General features: G+C 47.7%; 1 protein-coding gene across 2 annotated transcripts in view; it reads right to left on the reverse strand.

The window, feature by feature from the left end:
* Positions 1 to 5,396: 5,396 nt before the first annotated feature.
* LOC137600256 (slit homolog 1 protein-like) overlaps positions 5,397 to 14,961 on the reverse strand; it is a 35,524-nt gene continuing 25,959 nt past the window's right edge. Inside the window, exons 25-38 of one of the 2 annotated variants that reach the window (XM_068321776.1) lie at positions 13,142 to 13,213; positions 12,637 to 12,800; positions 11,658 to 11,782; positions 11,390 to 11,484; positions 11,166 to 11,305; positions 10,950 to 11,043; positions 10,730 to 10,867; positions 9,847 to 10,075; positions 9,632 to 9,762; positions 9,016 to 9,170; positions 8,739 to 8,950; positions 7,641 to 7,765; positions 7,351 to 7,559; positions 5,397 to 7,059 (exon numbers count right to left, since the gene is read on the reverse strand). In XM_068321776.1, coding sequence (XP_068177877.1) covers positions 6,788 to 7,059; positions 7,351 to 7,559; positions 7,641 to 7,765; positions 8,739 to 8,950; positions 9,016 to 9,170; positions 9,632 to 9,762; positions 9,847 to 10,075; positions 10,730 to 10,867; positions 10,950 to 11,043; positions 11,166 to 11,305; positions 11,390 to 11,484; positions 11,658 to 11,782; positions 12,637 to 12,800; positions 13,142 to 13,213 — 2,161 coding nt within the window. In that variant the 3' untranslated portion in view covers positions 5,397 to 6,787. Of the gene's footprint in view, positions 7,060 to 7,350; positions 7,560 to 7,640; positions 7,766 to 8,738; positions 8,951 to 9,015; positions 9,171 to 9,631; positions 10,076 to 10,729; positions 10,868 to 10,949; positions 11,044 to 11,165; positions 11,306 to 11,389; positions 11,485 to 11,657; positions 11,783 to 12,636; positions 12,801 to 13,141; positions 13,214 to 14,961 lie in introns of both variants that reach the window. The other variant, XM_068321775.1, reaches the window with a different exon arrangement.

The following is a 14,961-nucleotide window of genomic DNA, read 5'->3' on the forward strand; positions in this document are numbered from 1 at the left end:
ATGTCACGAGTTTACTGTCTGCCGCTGCACGTCAGCGTTATTTGGCCTGCAGCTTCTGGTGCTTTAAGGTGGAATCCAACCAATCAGATAAAGTTTCCAGACTGCCTCTGCCTCGGAGGAACTGAAGCTCCAATTGGACATTTACCCTCGCTCCACATCACCTCTCAGTCTGCTCGCCAACTCTCTCTGAATCCTCCTCCTCTCTCTCGTCTTTTTCTTTTTAAATGAGTGTCTCTCTATCTTGCAGTCGCCGCTGCAGGGCTGGAGGGAAGAGGCCTCTGCAGTGGATGGAGACAGAAAAAGACAAATAACTTTTTCAGGGCGCAGGAAGTAGGTCATCCACCTATCAAATATTTATTTCTCATACTGTGCCTAAGGCTCCTGGAGGACTCCGTCTTTAGATACTGTATGTGTGTGTGTGTGTGTGTGGCTTCATGCTCTGCTCATTTGCACATATATACAGGGCTGCTCTCGGTGTGTCGGACTGAATTTGAAGTGGAGACGTCGAATATTTGGAGGTTCCGCTCTCTTTTAGGAGACCTGACCTCATTTTTTCCACAGAATCCTTTCTTTATTAAAGACATATTGAAATTGCTTTTTTTTTTTCAACACTGCATCCATGTATTTGCGAGCATGCATGCATTTTGAGCTTTTTTGCAGAGTGTAGGGAATGGATGTTTCCGAATGGTGGGAATGAATTGGAAACCTGTGGAGGATGTGTGAATAGCCACGAGCGACAAATGTTTTTATCAGCAGCTGCAGGATTTCAAGTCCATGTTGGATTTTGGTGGCATCTCATACCCAGAATGACATGATGTCAGCATATATATGTCTCCTGGTTATAATTAGTCAGCCACTGTTGAATATGACCACATCTATCTGTTAAAATGCCGTCTGCTAGTCTGTTAGCCATCAAAAATCAGCCCAGGAAAGAGCGCTTATCAGAAGTTTGGTGGTTTGACTCCCTTCTCATTACCCTTGAGCAATCTCAGACAGTTAATAAAAAAAACTAGGGTTGTCATTTTTGATGCCGGAACCAGAAAAACTTTGGGTTTTGCCCTTTTCGGTTTGATTGATTTGACGTTTAAGAGGGGCAGATCTCTCATTTCTTGCGTTTTAACCTGGTATTAAGTGCCTGTGCTGCTCTTCTTTCGGGGTGGGATAATGGGGGTAAAGTGCAGGAGAAGCCTCGTCGTGGTAAAACGCTTTAATGGCCCTCATTGTGTCCCTCAGACGCGTTCAAGAAACCAACAAGTGGAGTAAAAACCTCCTCTTCCAAGCCTTTACTCCGGAGACGAGAACTCATCTCAGCTCCTCTCTGGCAGTTCTTCAGATACTGACTGCTGTGCAAATGTCAGCGGCCCCCATCTGAGGCTCCCCGCCCCCCCGCTGTGGTGTGTGGTGGCTGAGCCCAGCAAGGCTTCCCATTACTGATTAATGGAACCGCATCAGCTTCCATTCAATTAAGACTCAGCCCCAGCCCCATGCGGTCGTCTCCCCAGGCCTGTCTGAGCCGCGATTGGCTGCGGACACGCCGTCGACTGGCGTTCGCCTCAACCTACTTTCTGAAATGTGTCACGTTTTACCGTTTAAACGTGTTTTGGTTTTTTTGTTTTTTTTGGTTTTTTATAATCTCCCGTCGGATGAGATTGGTTCAGAGTCTGCATCCGACGTGGTCGGCGACGGCATCGATCGGTCAATGAGACGCCCGAGAGGAAAGGTCAAGGGGTCAAACATGACCGGGAGTTTTGGCATCGGAAATATCAATAAAATTTATAGTTATACAATTTGTTATAAAAAGTAAAATTTTTATAACTAATGTCACGCATGTGGTTTGATTTAGTTTTAAACTAATGACTTCCTGTTATTCTGTGCTAAATAAGGTGTAATTTCTAAACTGATACACAACTTTATCATTTATTTATCATTAAATAATAATGAAATACGATACAAATTAATAACAATTACAAAATAACAATAACAATAAAATAAAATAATTATCTTTAAAAAATAATTAAATAAGATACAAATGAATAAAAATTTAAAAAAAATAACAATAACAATGAATAACAATTAAATAAGAAATAATTATCTTTTTAAATGAGATAAAATGTTTTCAAAAATAAAAGCTAATAAACTTTTAGAAAACTGGTACATTCGTTGCGTTTTCTGTCTTTTCCAAGCAGGAAATCCTGATGATGGATCCGACGATTGCAGCTTCTCTGATTGGTCGTTCGGACTAAACTTCTACCCGACCCCCTGACCATCGATCCTCGTCTGATTGGACGTCTGATTGGCTGTCGTCAGCGATACGACGCTCTCCAGATGCTAATGCTAAACCTCCGAAACAGAGCAAAACGTTCAACAAGGTCAACGCTAAATGAAAATGATGGAGACCCCTCCCCATGGGGGGGTCGACCCCACCCACCCCCGTTCCAGGGACTCCTCCCAGGTCACCTTGGTAGTTTCCACTCCTGCTTTTGGCAACGGCCTCAAATATTCAGTTTGCCTCCGGCGCTCCAAACCCCTGCCCCCTCCCCCACCGTTCATTCCTCCATCTGTGTCACTCGTCTCCACTTCTTCTTCCCTCCATCCTCATCACTCTTAGTTTTTTTTAACCTTCATCCAGACCTCCTCCTCTTCCTCCTCCTCCTCTTTTCATTCCTTCTCTTTTTTGCTCGTCTTTCCTGTCATGCAGCTCCCGGTATGCAAGAGATGCAGTAGCCGCAGGGCGTGTGTGTGTGTGTGTGTGTGTGTGTGTGTGTGTGTGTGTGTGTGTGTGTGTGTGTTTGGGTTACACAGTGGATCCAATGAGCACCTGGAGACCACTAAGCATGATCATATCAATAAAAGGACATCTGCTCTATGGCTAGAAAGACCTGCACAGGAGGAGTGTGTGTGTGTGTGTGTGTGTGTGTGTGTGTGTGTGTGTGTGTGTGTGTGTGTGTGTGTGTGTGTGTGTGTGTGTGTGTGTGTGTGTGTGTGTGTGTGTGTGTGTGTGTGTGTGTGTGTGTGTGTGTGTGTGTGTGTGTGTGTGTGTGTGTGTGTGTGTGTGTGTGTGTGTGGATGGGGGGGGAGGACCATAGAGGAGTGGAGGAGAGGTGTGAACAAAGAAGAAGAAGAGGACCTGGGAGTAGGATGGAGGATGATGGAGGAGAAATGTGAACAAAGGAGAACAAGAGACAAGTGAAAGAAAGGTGAGGAGGAGGAGAGGGAAAGTGTGTGTGTGGGGGGAGGAAGAGGAGAGAGGACGAAGAGAGGGGGGGGGTTCATTGAAGAAGAGTCGGGAGACAGGGGAGGAGATGATGAACAAAGAGGTGTGGAGAAGAGAGCTGACAAAAAAAGAAGGAGAGGAGAGAGATGGTTTGAATAAAAATTGAGCAGAGAGGAAGAATAAAGAAAGAACAAAGGATGAGAGCAGGTAGAGAGAGAGATAACAAAAGAGATGGAACAAAAAAATACAAGATGAAGAGGAGAAATAGAGAAAGGAATGAGAAGAGAAGAGAAGAGGAGGAAAAGGAAATGAGAGAAAGGAGGAATAAAGAGTAGAGGAGATGAAACAAGAAGTGATGAAGAGATGATTGGAGATGTAAGAAGAGAAGAAACAAAAGGAAGTGATGGAAAAAGAAAGGAAAGAAGAAAAGAAAACAAACGAAGGAAGAAATGAAGAAATAAGAAGAGAAGGAAGCTGAGGGAGGAGAGAAGAAACAGAGGGAAGTGAAGAAGAATGAAGGGAGGAGAGAAGAGGAGAAGCTGGAGGAATGGAGGGATGAGGAGATGACGAAAGAGGAGAAGAAAAGAAATAACAGAAATAACAGGAAAGAAAAGGAGATGAAATGAAAGAAGAGGTGGAACAAAAGAGGAGAGGACAGCTGCGCCTGAACCTCCTGCTTCTGGTCGGTGTGTCGGTATTTTTAATGTGCTGCCCTCTGCTGGTGGCCGAAGGTACTGCACGCTCCAGTCCTACAGGAGGCCTTTGTGTGCTCAGCTGTTGTTCGTGAGGGGGGGGGACGGGGGTAAACAAACAATTAACAAACAACAGCAAACAAACACATCAAATAAACAAATGCATAAAGCACTGAAACAAACAAACTATTTTTATCTGATCAAACCAACTCACAACATTCCTCCAGTTGACCATTTTCCTGCTGACTTGATCCGACTCAATCGCAGCTCTTAGAACCCATCCAACTCTTCTTCTTCTTCTTCTGTGGTTTTCCTGCAGGCTGGACGCCGCTGCCCCCTGTGTTCAGACTGGAGTATTGCAGCTTCACGCTTCACGCTTCACACGGTCAACTTTGTCCACACCGACGTCAGAACGGTAAGTAGTGTTGGACGCCGTCCTGCTTCCTGTCTGTGTGTGTATTATTTTATTTATGGAGGGGGCGGGGCTAAACGGACCCGGTTGAGCTCCGCCCACTGACGGCCAGCGTTCGCCCGTCTGCAAACGGAACTTATCTGCAGGGAGCCGCGTCTAGTTAGCGTCTATTTTTCTTTTCTCATTTCCGCTCTGAGATGAGACAGATTTTATTTCCTTGACTCAAAACAACGCAGACACAAAGTAAACGGGTTAAATTCTCCACGGGGTCTGACCATATATTCTTGTACCAAAAAAAATAACACCCTGATCAATCATCTCCGCTCCAGCAGCCGACAATCATCGGGTGGTTTTTTTTTTTTGTTCGCGTGTTCTCATCCTTTGTGCTCGGCTGATCGTCGGTGTGAGAATATGTAGAGGCTTTATTAGAATGGGGGGGTTGGGAAGTTCTGCTGCCATGATTTTATCCTCCTTTAAAGATAGAGGGAGGGGGAAGGGGGTAAGGATGGTGATGTAGAAAGGTTGAAGGCGGGGGTGGGAGGCCGGTGGCAGAGGTGGAGGTAGGGAGATGCACTGTAAGTGTGTGTGTGTGTGTGTGTGTGTGTGTGTGTGTGTGTGTGTGTGTGTGTGTGCGTGTGTGTGTTGAGGGGGAGGGACTCTGTCAGAGCTGATGGGGGTGTATATTATGTTTATGGTTACGGGGGGACGCATAAATCACCGTTTCATTAAACAGCTTCCGTCTCCGAGAGCCCCCCCACCCCCACCCCACCATCGCCCTCCATCCTTCCCTACTTTGTCCCCCATCTTCCTCCATCCCTTCGTAACCACCCCCCCTGCTCCCCCCGCCCCCCACCGTCCGTCTCTCCTGGAGCTGTCATCGCACATCGATTCAACCCGGATGCGAGACAGCCGTGACACGGTAAGGTCAAAGGTCACGGCGGCAACAAGGAGAGAAACAAGAGCCGGGTGTCGAGGGTGAACAGGAAAGGAGGGAAAACCATGGAGGAGAAACAGATTTTTATTTAAATAAATAAGAAATAGAAGCACTAATTGTTCTGAGGTGAGAAAAAAACAAAAACACTAAAAAACTTTTTTTTTTTGTTGTTGTAAAATTCCACAAAATTTTTGGCAACTGAAAACATGAATCTACACGAAACAGTGACTCAACATATAAAAAATACTATGACAAAATCAACCAGAGTTAGACGCTTTGAATATATATTACAATCTGTTAGGAGGTTAATGTGGACGATTATAACGATTCAAAGTTAAAAAACGACGTCAGTTTGAATCGGATTCAGGAACTCGACTACAAAAAAAAACAAAACAGTAAAAACATGTTAAAAATTAATTTTCCGCAGCTTCATTTTAGTTCACATCTATATAAATAAACATGTCATCAATATATAAAAAGCTACATTTTCTGTGAGGAGTTTTTCTACGATGCGTTCACTGGCTCATCGGAAAAATCGGAGAGGAGACTTTTGATATAGGAAACACGCAAAAAACGCAGCTGGTCGTCAAACACACACGACATGACACTAGTGTGCTTTGTGGGGACTTTTGATTCACGTTCCCATCCGTAGCCCCTCCCTTGGGATATGACAGACATTAGCAGTTAGCAGCTTGTAGCATTTAGCAGCTAACTCAACCACCCACAAATATCATCCAATCGGAGCACCGTTATACGAGGACGTTCATGTCGGCTATTGGCGTTAGCCCTCAGCTAACTTCACAAACAGCTAATTGATGACATAATGATGTTGCCGCCCCCTAGTGGTGGAAAAACTCCACAATCTGGAGCTTAAACACAACTATTATTGATTTTTTCTTGTAAAACTGAACATTTTAAACTTTTAAACTTTAAATTTTTTAACTTTAAAGTTTCCAAGAACGAACCATCAGGTCTAAACTGGGAGGAGGGAACGTGATAACCTTTGACCTCCAGGCATATTTACAACCAGAATTAACTCACTGACACGTTGATTTTTTTTTACAGTTATAACCTTCTATCGTTAAGAATCTTTTTTTAAAAAATATCACCTCAAATTCACACATCACCGATTTGAGCTCCGGTTTCCACTGATTAGCGTTTATTAATACCTTTAAAAGCCGAGGCTGATGACAGGAGGCGTTCAGGTGTTCACACCTGTCACGTCAGGAACACCTGCCCGTCACTTCTGATGGTTTTTACACCGCTGACGCTAACAGGAGGGCTCGAACGCATCGAGCTAAAAGCCTGCAGGGCTTAAATTAGTAGCTTTATTAGCTTTCCGCTAACGAGCATAGCTGTACCTGCTGCAGGGGAGGAAGAGGAAGAGGAAGAGGAAGAGGAAGAGGAGTACTCCTTGATTTCGTCTTGAGTGGACGAAGCGTCTTGTGTTACAAAACAGAAAATCCCTACAGTGTGTGTGCACCTTTTAGCTTTTGTGTGTGTGTGTGTGTGTGTGTGTGTGTGTGTGTGTCACGCTACACACACTCCTTGCAGCCGCACTCCACAGGCTTTTCAACGTCCTGCGTGAACGACGTCCCGTCGTCGCACTCGAAGGTGAGCCGCCGGCGCCGGACCCTCAGCGGCGCGCAGCAGGCGCTAACGGCGGGGGCGGCGCCGGGTTGGGGCACCGCCCCCGGGCACCGCCCACGACACTCCACCCAGGAGAACGGCTTGGACGTCTGGCACAGGGTGGCGCCGCGCTGCAGCCGGTGGAAGTCTCTCACCGGGTCGCCTCGGCAGGGGGCCTCTGTGGGCGGGGCCAGAAAGAGTCAACTCAGCAAATTTAAAATGAAAAAACAAACAAAAACTACATTTCCCTGCTTTAGTCATAAAATTTTAATATTAAAACATTTATAACGGCTTTGAACGCATCAGTCAGAGGAAATAGTTGCATTGACATAAGCATATGGTTGCCATGGTTACCAAATAGTTTGCCCCTATAGAGAGAGTGAAGGATGGCGTCTGTGTTCCTGACATTTACCCAGAGTGCCGGTGTCTGAAACCTCCCTCAAATCCCCCTCCTCCTCCTCTTCCTCACCTGTATCACAGCTCTCCCCGGTGAACCCCTCCTCGCACACGCAGCGCCCCCCGCCCTCGGCCTCCTCGCACCGACCGTGCGAACACGGTCGCCCCCGGCACAGCTCCGCCGGCGCCTCCTGCTGGTGACACAGGGCGCCGCGGTATCCCGGCTGGCAGTCGCAGTGGTACGTCTGAGGGTTGAGCGCCACACACACACCCTTCACACACCTGCATCAACACAACAGCGAGGAGAACTTTATCGATAACTCAAACAGAGGCGATTTTTAGCCGCGTGATTTGAAATCATACTTGTTGCCGTCGCAAGGGTCGACACCGGTTGCCACGGTGACAACATCAGCACCAGAGGAGCCTCCTGCCGTTGGCTGGTCACAGTGTTGCCCCGTCCAGCCCGGCTGGCAGAGACACTGAGGACCCTGAGAGAGACGGCGGGTTAGAGGGTTCAACTCGTCCGTTAGCGGCCAGAAGAAAACGACACCAGAAGAGTTTAAACCCGAGAGACAGAAAAAGTCAGAGGTTTATGGTGGAGGTTCTGTTTGACGACGTGTCTGACCGTCTTTGGACTGGATGTTGTTAGGTGTTGGTTTCTGGACTGGGTACTGTTAGACTGGGTACTGTTGGGTGCTGGTTTCTAGACTGGGTACTGTTGGACACTAGTTTCTGGACTAGGTACTGTTGGACTGGGTACTGTTGGGTGCTGGGTTTTACTTCTGGTTGCTGTTGGATATTGGTTTGTGGACTGGGTACTGTTGGGTGCTGGTTTCTAGACTGGGTACTGTTAGGTGCTGGTTTCTAGACTGGGTACTGTTGGGTACTGGTTTCTTGACTGGGCACTGTTGGGTACTGGTTTCTGGACTTGGGTGCTGATTTCTGGACTGGGTGCTGGTTTCTGGACTGGGTGCTGGGTACTGTTGAGTACTGTTGACCACTTTTGGGTTCTGGTCTATAGACTAGGTACTGTTGGGTACTGGTTTCTGGACTGGGTGCTGGTTTCTGGACTGGGTGTTGGGTACTGTTAGACTGGGTACTATTGGGTACTGTTGGGTATGGTTGGATACTGTTGGGTTCTGATTTTTGGACTGGCTGCTGTTGGGTGCTGGTTTCGGGACTGGCTGCTGTTGGGTGCTGGTTTCGGGACTGGCTGCTGTTGGGTGCTGGTTTCTGGACTGGGTGTTGGGTACTGTTGGATACTGTTGGATACCATTGGGTACTGTTGGGTCCTGGTCTGTGGACTGGGTACTCTTGGGTACTGTTGGATACTGTTGGGCACTGTTGGGTCCTGGTCTGTGGACTGGGTACTCTTGGGTACTGTTGGGTACTGTTGGGTGCTGTGGGGTCCCAGTCTGCCTCCTGTTTTTACCCAGAATGTCGACGTCTGAAACCTCCTACCTGAGCGCCGTTGGGCTGGCAGACGCCATGCAGACAGTAGAGCTTGCGGCAGGCGCGGCAGCCCGGCACCACCCCCGGCTTCATGTTGCTGCGGGTGAAGTCCTGCAGCTCGTGGTTGATGTACAGGTTCCGGATGCAGCCGTGGAAACTGGACGCGTTCAGGTTCTGGGAGGACAGACCCAGAGAGGAGGGCATCACCTCCTCCGGCATACCTGAAGACAGGAAACAAGTCGTAACACTCGTCCTCTTGACTTCCTGTTCCTCCTGTCTCTCTTACCTCCTACATAGAGCGGCGCCTCCCTCGTCGCCAGCCGGCTCCGCCCCTGACTGTCCAGAGTCGTCGGCGCTCCTCCATCGACTGACAGGTTCAGCATCCGGTCAAAGGTCACCAGCTCCACCGTGTGGAACTGCCCATCATTCACCGTCTCGGCGCTGCGTGGAACACGGCTCATGTGAAATTTACGGCGCAGGAAGCCGGCGGATGACAGATGGACGCTCCCAACGCGTCACAGACACATTTCATCCCTGGTACTCAATCTTTTTGAATTTTATGGCCATCCGTCAGACGTAGACGAACCAAACACCTCCTGTGATCCGGAATGAGCTAACACAGGCTAACGCCACTGCTACCGTTGACGCTACTAGTTTGCATTTAACTTTGTTTTCTAAGAACATGTTTAACAGGATTTTCCTGTGAATGATATTGTTAAAAAAAAAATTTATGTACGGAACAATTAAGCTCCTCCCACTGTGCTCCTGCAGCTAATTATAAAAACATACAAGATATTCCACGCTAGGATTTAATTAGCATGTGTTTGAAGAAAACAGAAGTGAAAATACAATTTCACCCATCCTTTGTAACGTGTGTGTATGTGTGTGTGTGTGTGTGTTACCTGTAGATCGTAGTGGCAGGCTGGTTCCCGGGATCATACGTGACCCTGACGTGACCCTGATGAAGCTCCACCGCGATTGGCTCGTTGTCTCCGTTGTACAACAAGATGCCGTTTTCTTCTGCTGTCGAAACCTGAAACAAACAGCGGTGTGTGTGTGTGTGTGTGTATGTGTGTGTGTGTGTGTGTGTGTGTGTGTGTGTCTCTGGGGTCCTCACCTGCAGCGTGATGTTAGCTTGAGGCCAGTTCTTGACGTCTTGCAGCTGAACGTAGGAATCTCTGTCGATGAAGTTGACGCTGACCAGCCGCTCGCAGTTCTGACCCTGGAAGCCCGGCAGACACTGACAGACTGCAGTACCCACCTTCTCCACACAGGGGGCGCCGTTCTGACACTGAGCCAGCTGGCAGGGCGACGGGGTAGGAAGGGCCACCTCGCAAAACCCACCACTGCCAGGAAACGATAGAGCGGTCATTTTAACGTCTGGACACGTGACTAAAAATGTAGAAAATGATGATGTCACAAAGTCATCCAGATGTGAAAACACGTTCTGATTGGTTGACTTAATCTGAACCACGCCCACCAAGCTAAGTTTGATAAGTTGAGATTGTTTCAGAGATATAGTCCAGACTTGCAGGACAGAAGTACCTTGAGATGCAAGTTTAATCCGTTTTAAATGACCTAAATTAAAAAAAAAAAAATGTATCAACCAATAGACACGTAGACTTTACCTGTGTATAATTAATTATATATAAGTTGCGTGAACAATGATGAAGATCGAAAAAAAACACTAAAATCTCGAGAACACACGAGCTACGTCTGTACTCCACCAACGAGAACGAGACCCGGTCTCACTGATGTCGTATCCATCCGCCAACACGCGGTAAAGAACGAGGTACGGTCTCACTGATGTTGTAGCCATCCGCCAATTAGCGAAGGTCTCCTGAAGCACAACTCGTACCTCGCATTTTTGTTCGTCTATTGAACAAAAATGTGGACAGAGCGACGACTCGTATCTCAAACAACTCGTATCTCGAGGGTCTACTTTATCTCCATTGCCCCCGGTGCTCCCAGTATTCCCAGCTGTCCCGGCGTTCCCGTACCTGAATCCCTGGGGACAGGTGCAGCTGTATCCGTCCAGATGGTCGACACACTGCGCTCCGTTCTGACATCGGTGGTCGACACATTCATTATAATCTATGCTGCAGTCTGGCCCCACCCAGCCTGGAATACACACACACCTGAAACACACACACACACATGAACGTGCATTTATTCTCATCTGGGGCGTGACGCTGGTGGTGATGAAGTGTGTGTCGTCACCTGGGGCCGGTCGGGGCCTCGACGCAGGTGGACTGATGCTGACAGGGGTTCCTCCCCGGAGAACACACACCCTCCTCTTCCTCACAGAACAGACCTGAGGAGGAAGAGGAGGATTACACGTCCTGCTCAGAGCTGCTACATGCTAAAGATGCTAATAATGATGAATGTGTGCGTGAAGTATTTTGCATGCGCCGTGAAGGACAGCCCGTGTCACACCCGTGTAGCTCAGAGGACACAAGCAGGTGTAGTTCCCCACTCCGTCCACACAGGTGGCGCCGTTCTCGCATCCGTGATCCTGACAGTCGTCCACGTTCACCTCGCAGAACGTCCCGTGGAACCCGAACGCACACGCACAGCTGCACAGGCGGGAAGAACGAAACGGCGCCATCAAAACTAGCTTAGAGGCTAACACCAACAAACAAACAAACAAACAAACAAACCTGAAGCCTCGGGTCTGCTCGTCGCTCAGGCAGATTCCTCCGTTGGTGCAGGGATTACTGACACAAGCATCAACCGGCGTCTCACAGTGTTTACCCTGAGATCAGAAAAACAAGGAGGAAGAACGGATCAAACACAGACAACAACACTGGGGGGGGGGGTTATCAGAGAAAACACGCAGACAGGCTTAAAACACGCTTAAATGGATTGAGGCGCTGTGTTTTTACAACATTTTAATTAAACTTCAGTAGAAGACGAACACACACACACCGTAAAGCCGGGCCTGCAGGTACAGGTGTACAGCTGGGCGTGGTCGGCTCTGCACACGCCCTGGTTCTGGCAGGGGGAGGCGACACAGGGGCTGCATTTAGCCTGGACAGACGGGTCGACCGGCCCTGGGGGGCAGAGACCCGGTAGGGCGTTAGACCAAATTTTATGAACGACCGACCAACCTACTGACAGAATTTTTTTTTAGTCCAACCAAGCACCCACCCGACCGACTGGCTTAAAAAAAAAAATTGACCGACAGAAGAACCGACCGACTAACCGAACGCTCGGTTGGTAAAAAAAAAATTCTTTTTTTGGCCTGTTGGTCTAAAAAAATGTTTTTGATTCTTCTGTTGGTAGGTCTTTTTTTGGTTGACTTGTTGGTCTAGAAAACTTTTTTTGGGAGGTGGGTCAAAAAAAAGTTTTGGGGGTTTGGTCAGTCAGTCTAAAAAATTTTTTTTCCGTCGGTTGGTCGGTCAAAAAACATTTTTTTTTGGTGTCGGCTGATCGTTCTAACAATTTTTTTTTCTGTCAGTCGGTCAGTCAAAAATTTTTTGTTGTGGTCTGCTGGTTGGTCTAAAAAAAGTTTTTTTGGTCAGTCAGTAGGTTGGTCAAACAAAGTTTTTTTTGTCGGTCAGTCTAAAAAATGTTTTTTCTGTTGGTTGGTCAAAACATTTTTTTTTTGGTTGGTCGGTAAAAAATAAGTTTCTGGTTGGTTAGTTGGTCTAAAAAAATATTATTTTTTAGACTGAGCGAACAACCAACCGACCGACTGGTTGAAAAAAGTGTGTAGACCCACTAACTGACAGACCAGCTGGAATTTTTTTTTTTTTGTAAACAGACCGAGCAAAAAAAAAAATTTTTTATAGACCTAAAGACCAACTGACCGACCAACCGATTGACCGACCAGTAGAAAATTTTTTTTAGACCGACTGACCGGTCGAAATTTGTTTTTTCTTCCGGTCGGTTTGTGTGTGTGTACCCAGACACTGGAACTTGTCAGGAGGCGTGGTCAGCAGCAGCTTCCCCTCCATCCCTGGGGGGCCGGTGCAGCGGGCAATGCCGGGTTCCTTATAGCCGCTCTTCACCCAGTCGGACAGCCAGAGAAGGCGACAGTCACAGTACAGAGGGTTGGCTCCGATCGCCCTGAGGAGGATGAGGAGGATGAGGAGGAAGAGTCAGCAGCAACACACACGCAAACACACACCCATACACACATGGAACCCAAACAGCCAGAACCAGACATGAGATTGTTTTACAGCTGAGTCAGCATCCTGATGGACATGATTTGATTTCAGGATGATGTCACCCACATACACACACATGCATGCATTAACACACACACATGCATTAACACACACACACACACACACACACACACACACACACACACACACACACACACACACACACACACACACACACACACACACACACACACACACAGACCTCATTCTGTCAGCCCACATGTATGTTTGAGAGCTTACAGGTGAGACAAAGACGCCACGTCGTTGAAAATTCCCTGCTGCAGCTCTGAGATGTCGTTGCCATGGAGAGAACTGGAGACAGAAGTCACACAGCAGAATCAAGAGTCAAGAAAACCCCCCAACTGCAACCAGTTTGTAACTGTAACCCAACACCTAACCCAAGCCCTAACTACAACCCTAACCCCAACCCCTAAACCCTAAACCCTAAACCCTAATCCTAATCCTAAAACTTAACTCTAACATTAACCTTAACCCCAACCCTATCCCTAAACCCTAACCCCAACCCTAAACCCTAACCATAAACCCTAACCCTAATCCTTTCATCCTAACCCTAAAACCTAACCCTAACATTAACCCTAACCCTAACCCCAACCCTAACCCTAACCCTAACCATAACCCTAACCCAAACCCTAAACATTTCATCCTAACCCTAAAACCTAACCCCAACCCTAACCCTAACGCCAACCGAAACCCTAAAACCTAATCCTAATTCCAATCCTAAAATTTAACTCTAACATTAACCTTAACCCCAACCCTAACCATAAACCCTAACCCTAAGCCTTTCATCCTAACCCTAAAACCTAACCCCAACCCCAACCCCAACCCTAACCCTAACCTGGACGTCAACCCCAACCCTAACCATAAACCCTAACCCAAACCCTAAACCTTTCACCCTAACCCTAAAACCTAACCCTAACATTAACCCTAACCCCAACCCTAAACCCAACCCTAACCCTATCCCCCTAACCCTAACCCCAACCCCAACCCTAAACCCAACCCTAACCCTGACCCTAACCCTAACCCTGACCCTAACATTGTCCCTAAACCCTAACCCCCTAACCCTAAACCTTAAACTCTAACCCCAACCCAAACCCCAACCCTAACCCCAACCCTAACCCTAACCATAAACCCTAAGGCTAACCCTAACCCAGACCCCAACCCTAAACCCAACCCTAACCCTAACCCTGACACTGACCCTAACCCTGACCCTAACCCTGACCCTAACATTAACCCTAATCCCCAACCCCAACCCTAACCCCAGCCCCAACCCTAACCCTAACCCTAACCCTAAACCCAACCCTAACATCAACCCCAACCCTAACCCCAACCCTAACCCCAACCCTAAACCCAACCCTAATACTAACCATAAACCCTAACCCTAACCCAGACCCCAACCCTAAACCCAACCCTAACCCTAACCCTGACACTGACCCTAACCCTGACCCTAACCCTGACCCTAACATTAACCCTAATCCCCAACCCCAACCCTAACCCCAGCCCCAACCCTAACCCTAACCCTAACCCTAAACCCAACCCTAACATCAACCCCAACCCTAACCCCAACCCTAACCCCAACCCTAAACCCAACCCTAATACTAACCATAAACCCTAACCCCAACCCTAACCCTAACCCTAACCATAAACCCTAACCCTGACCCTAACCCTTACCTTAACCATAACCATAATCCCTAACCCCAACCCTAAACCCAACCCTAATACTAACCATAAACCCTAACCCTAAACCCAACCCTAATACTAACCATAAACCCTAACCCCAATCCTAAACCCAACCCTAACCCTAACCCTGACCCTAAACCTAACCCTAACCCCTAAGCCTAACCATAAACCCTAACCCTGACCCTAACCCTAACCTTAACCATAACCCTAAACCCAACCCCAACCCCAACCCTAACCCCAACCCTAACCCCAACCCTAAACCCAACCCTAATACTAACCATAAACCCTAACCTCAACCCTAACCCTAACCCTAACCATAAACCCTAACCCTGACCCTAACCCTTACCTTAACCATAACCATA

The sequence above is a fragment of the Antennarius striatus genome, chromosome 8 (assembly GCF_040054535.1).
Source record: "Antennarius striatus isolate MH-2024 chromosome 8, ASM4005453v1, whole genome shotgun sequence".
Taxonomy (NCBI): Eukaryota; Metazoa; Chordata; class Actinopteri; order Lophiiformes; family Antennariidae; genus Antennarius; species Antennarius striatus.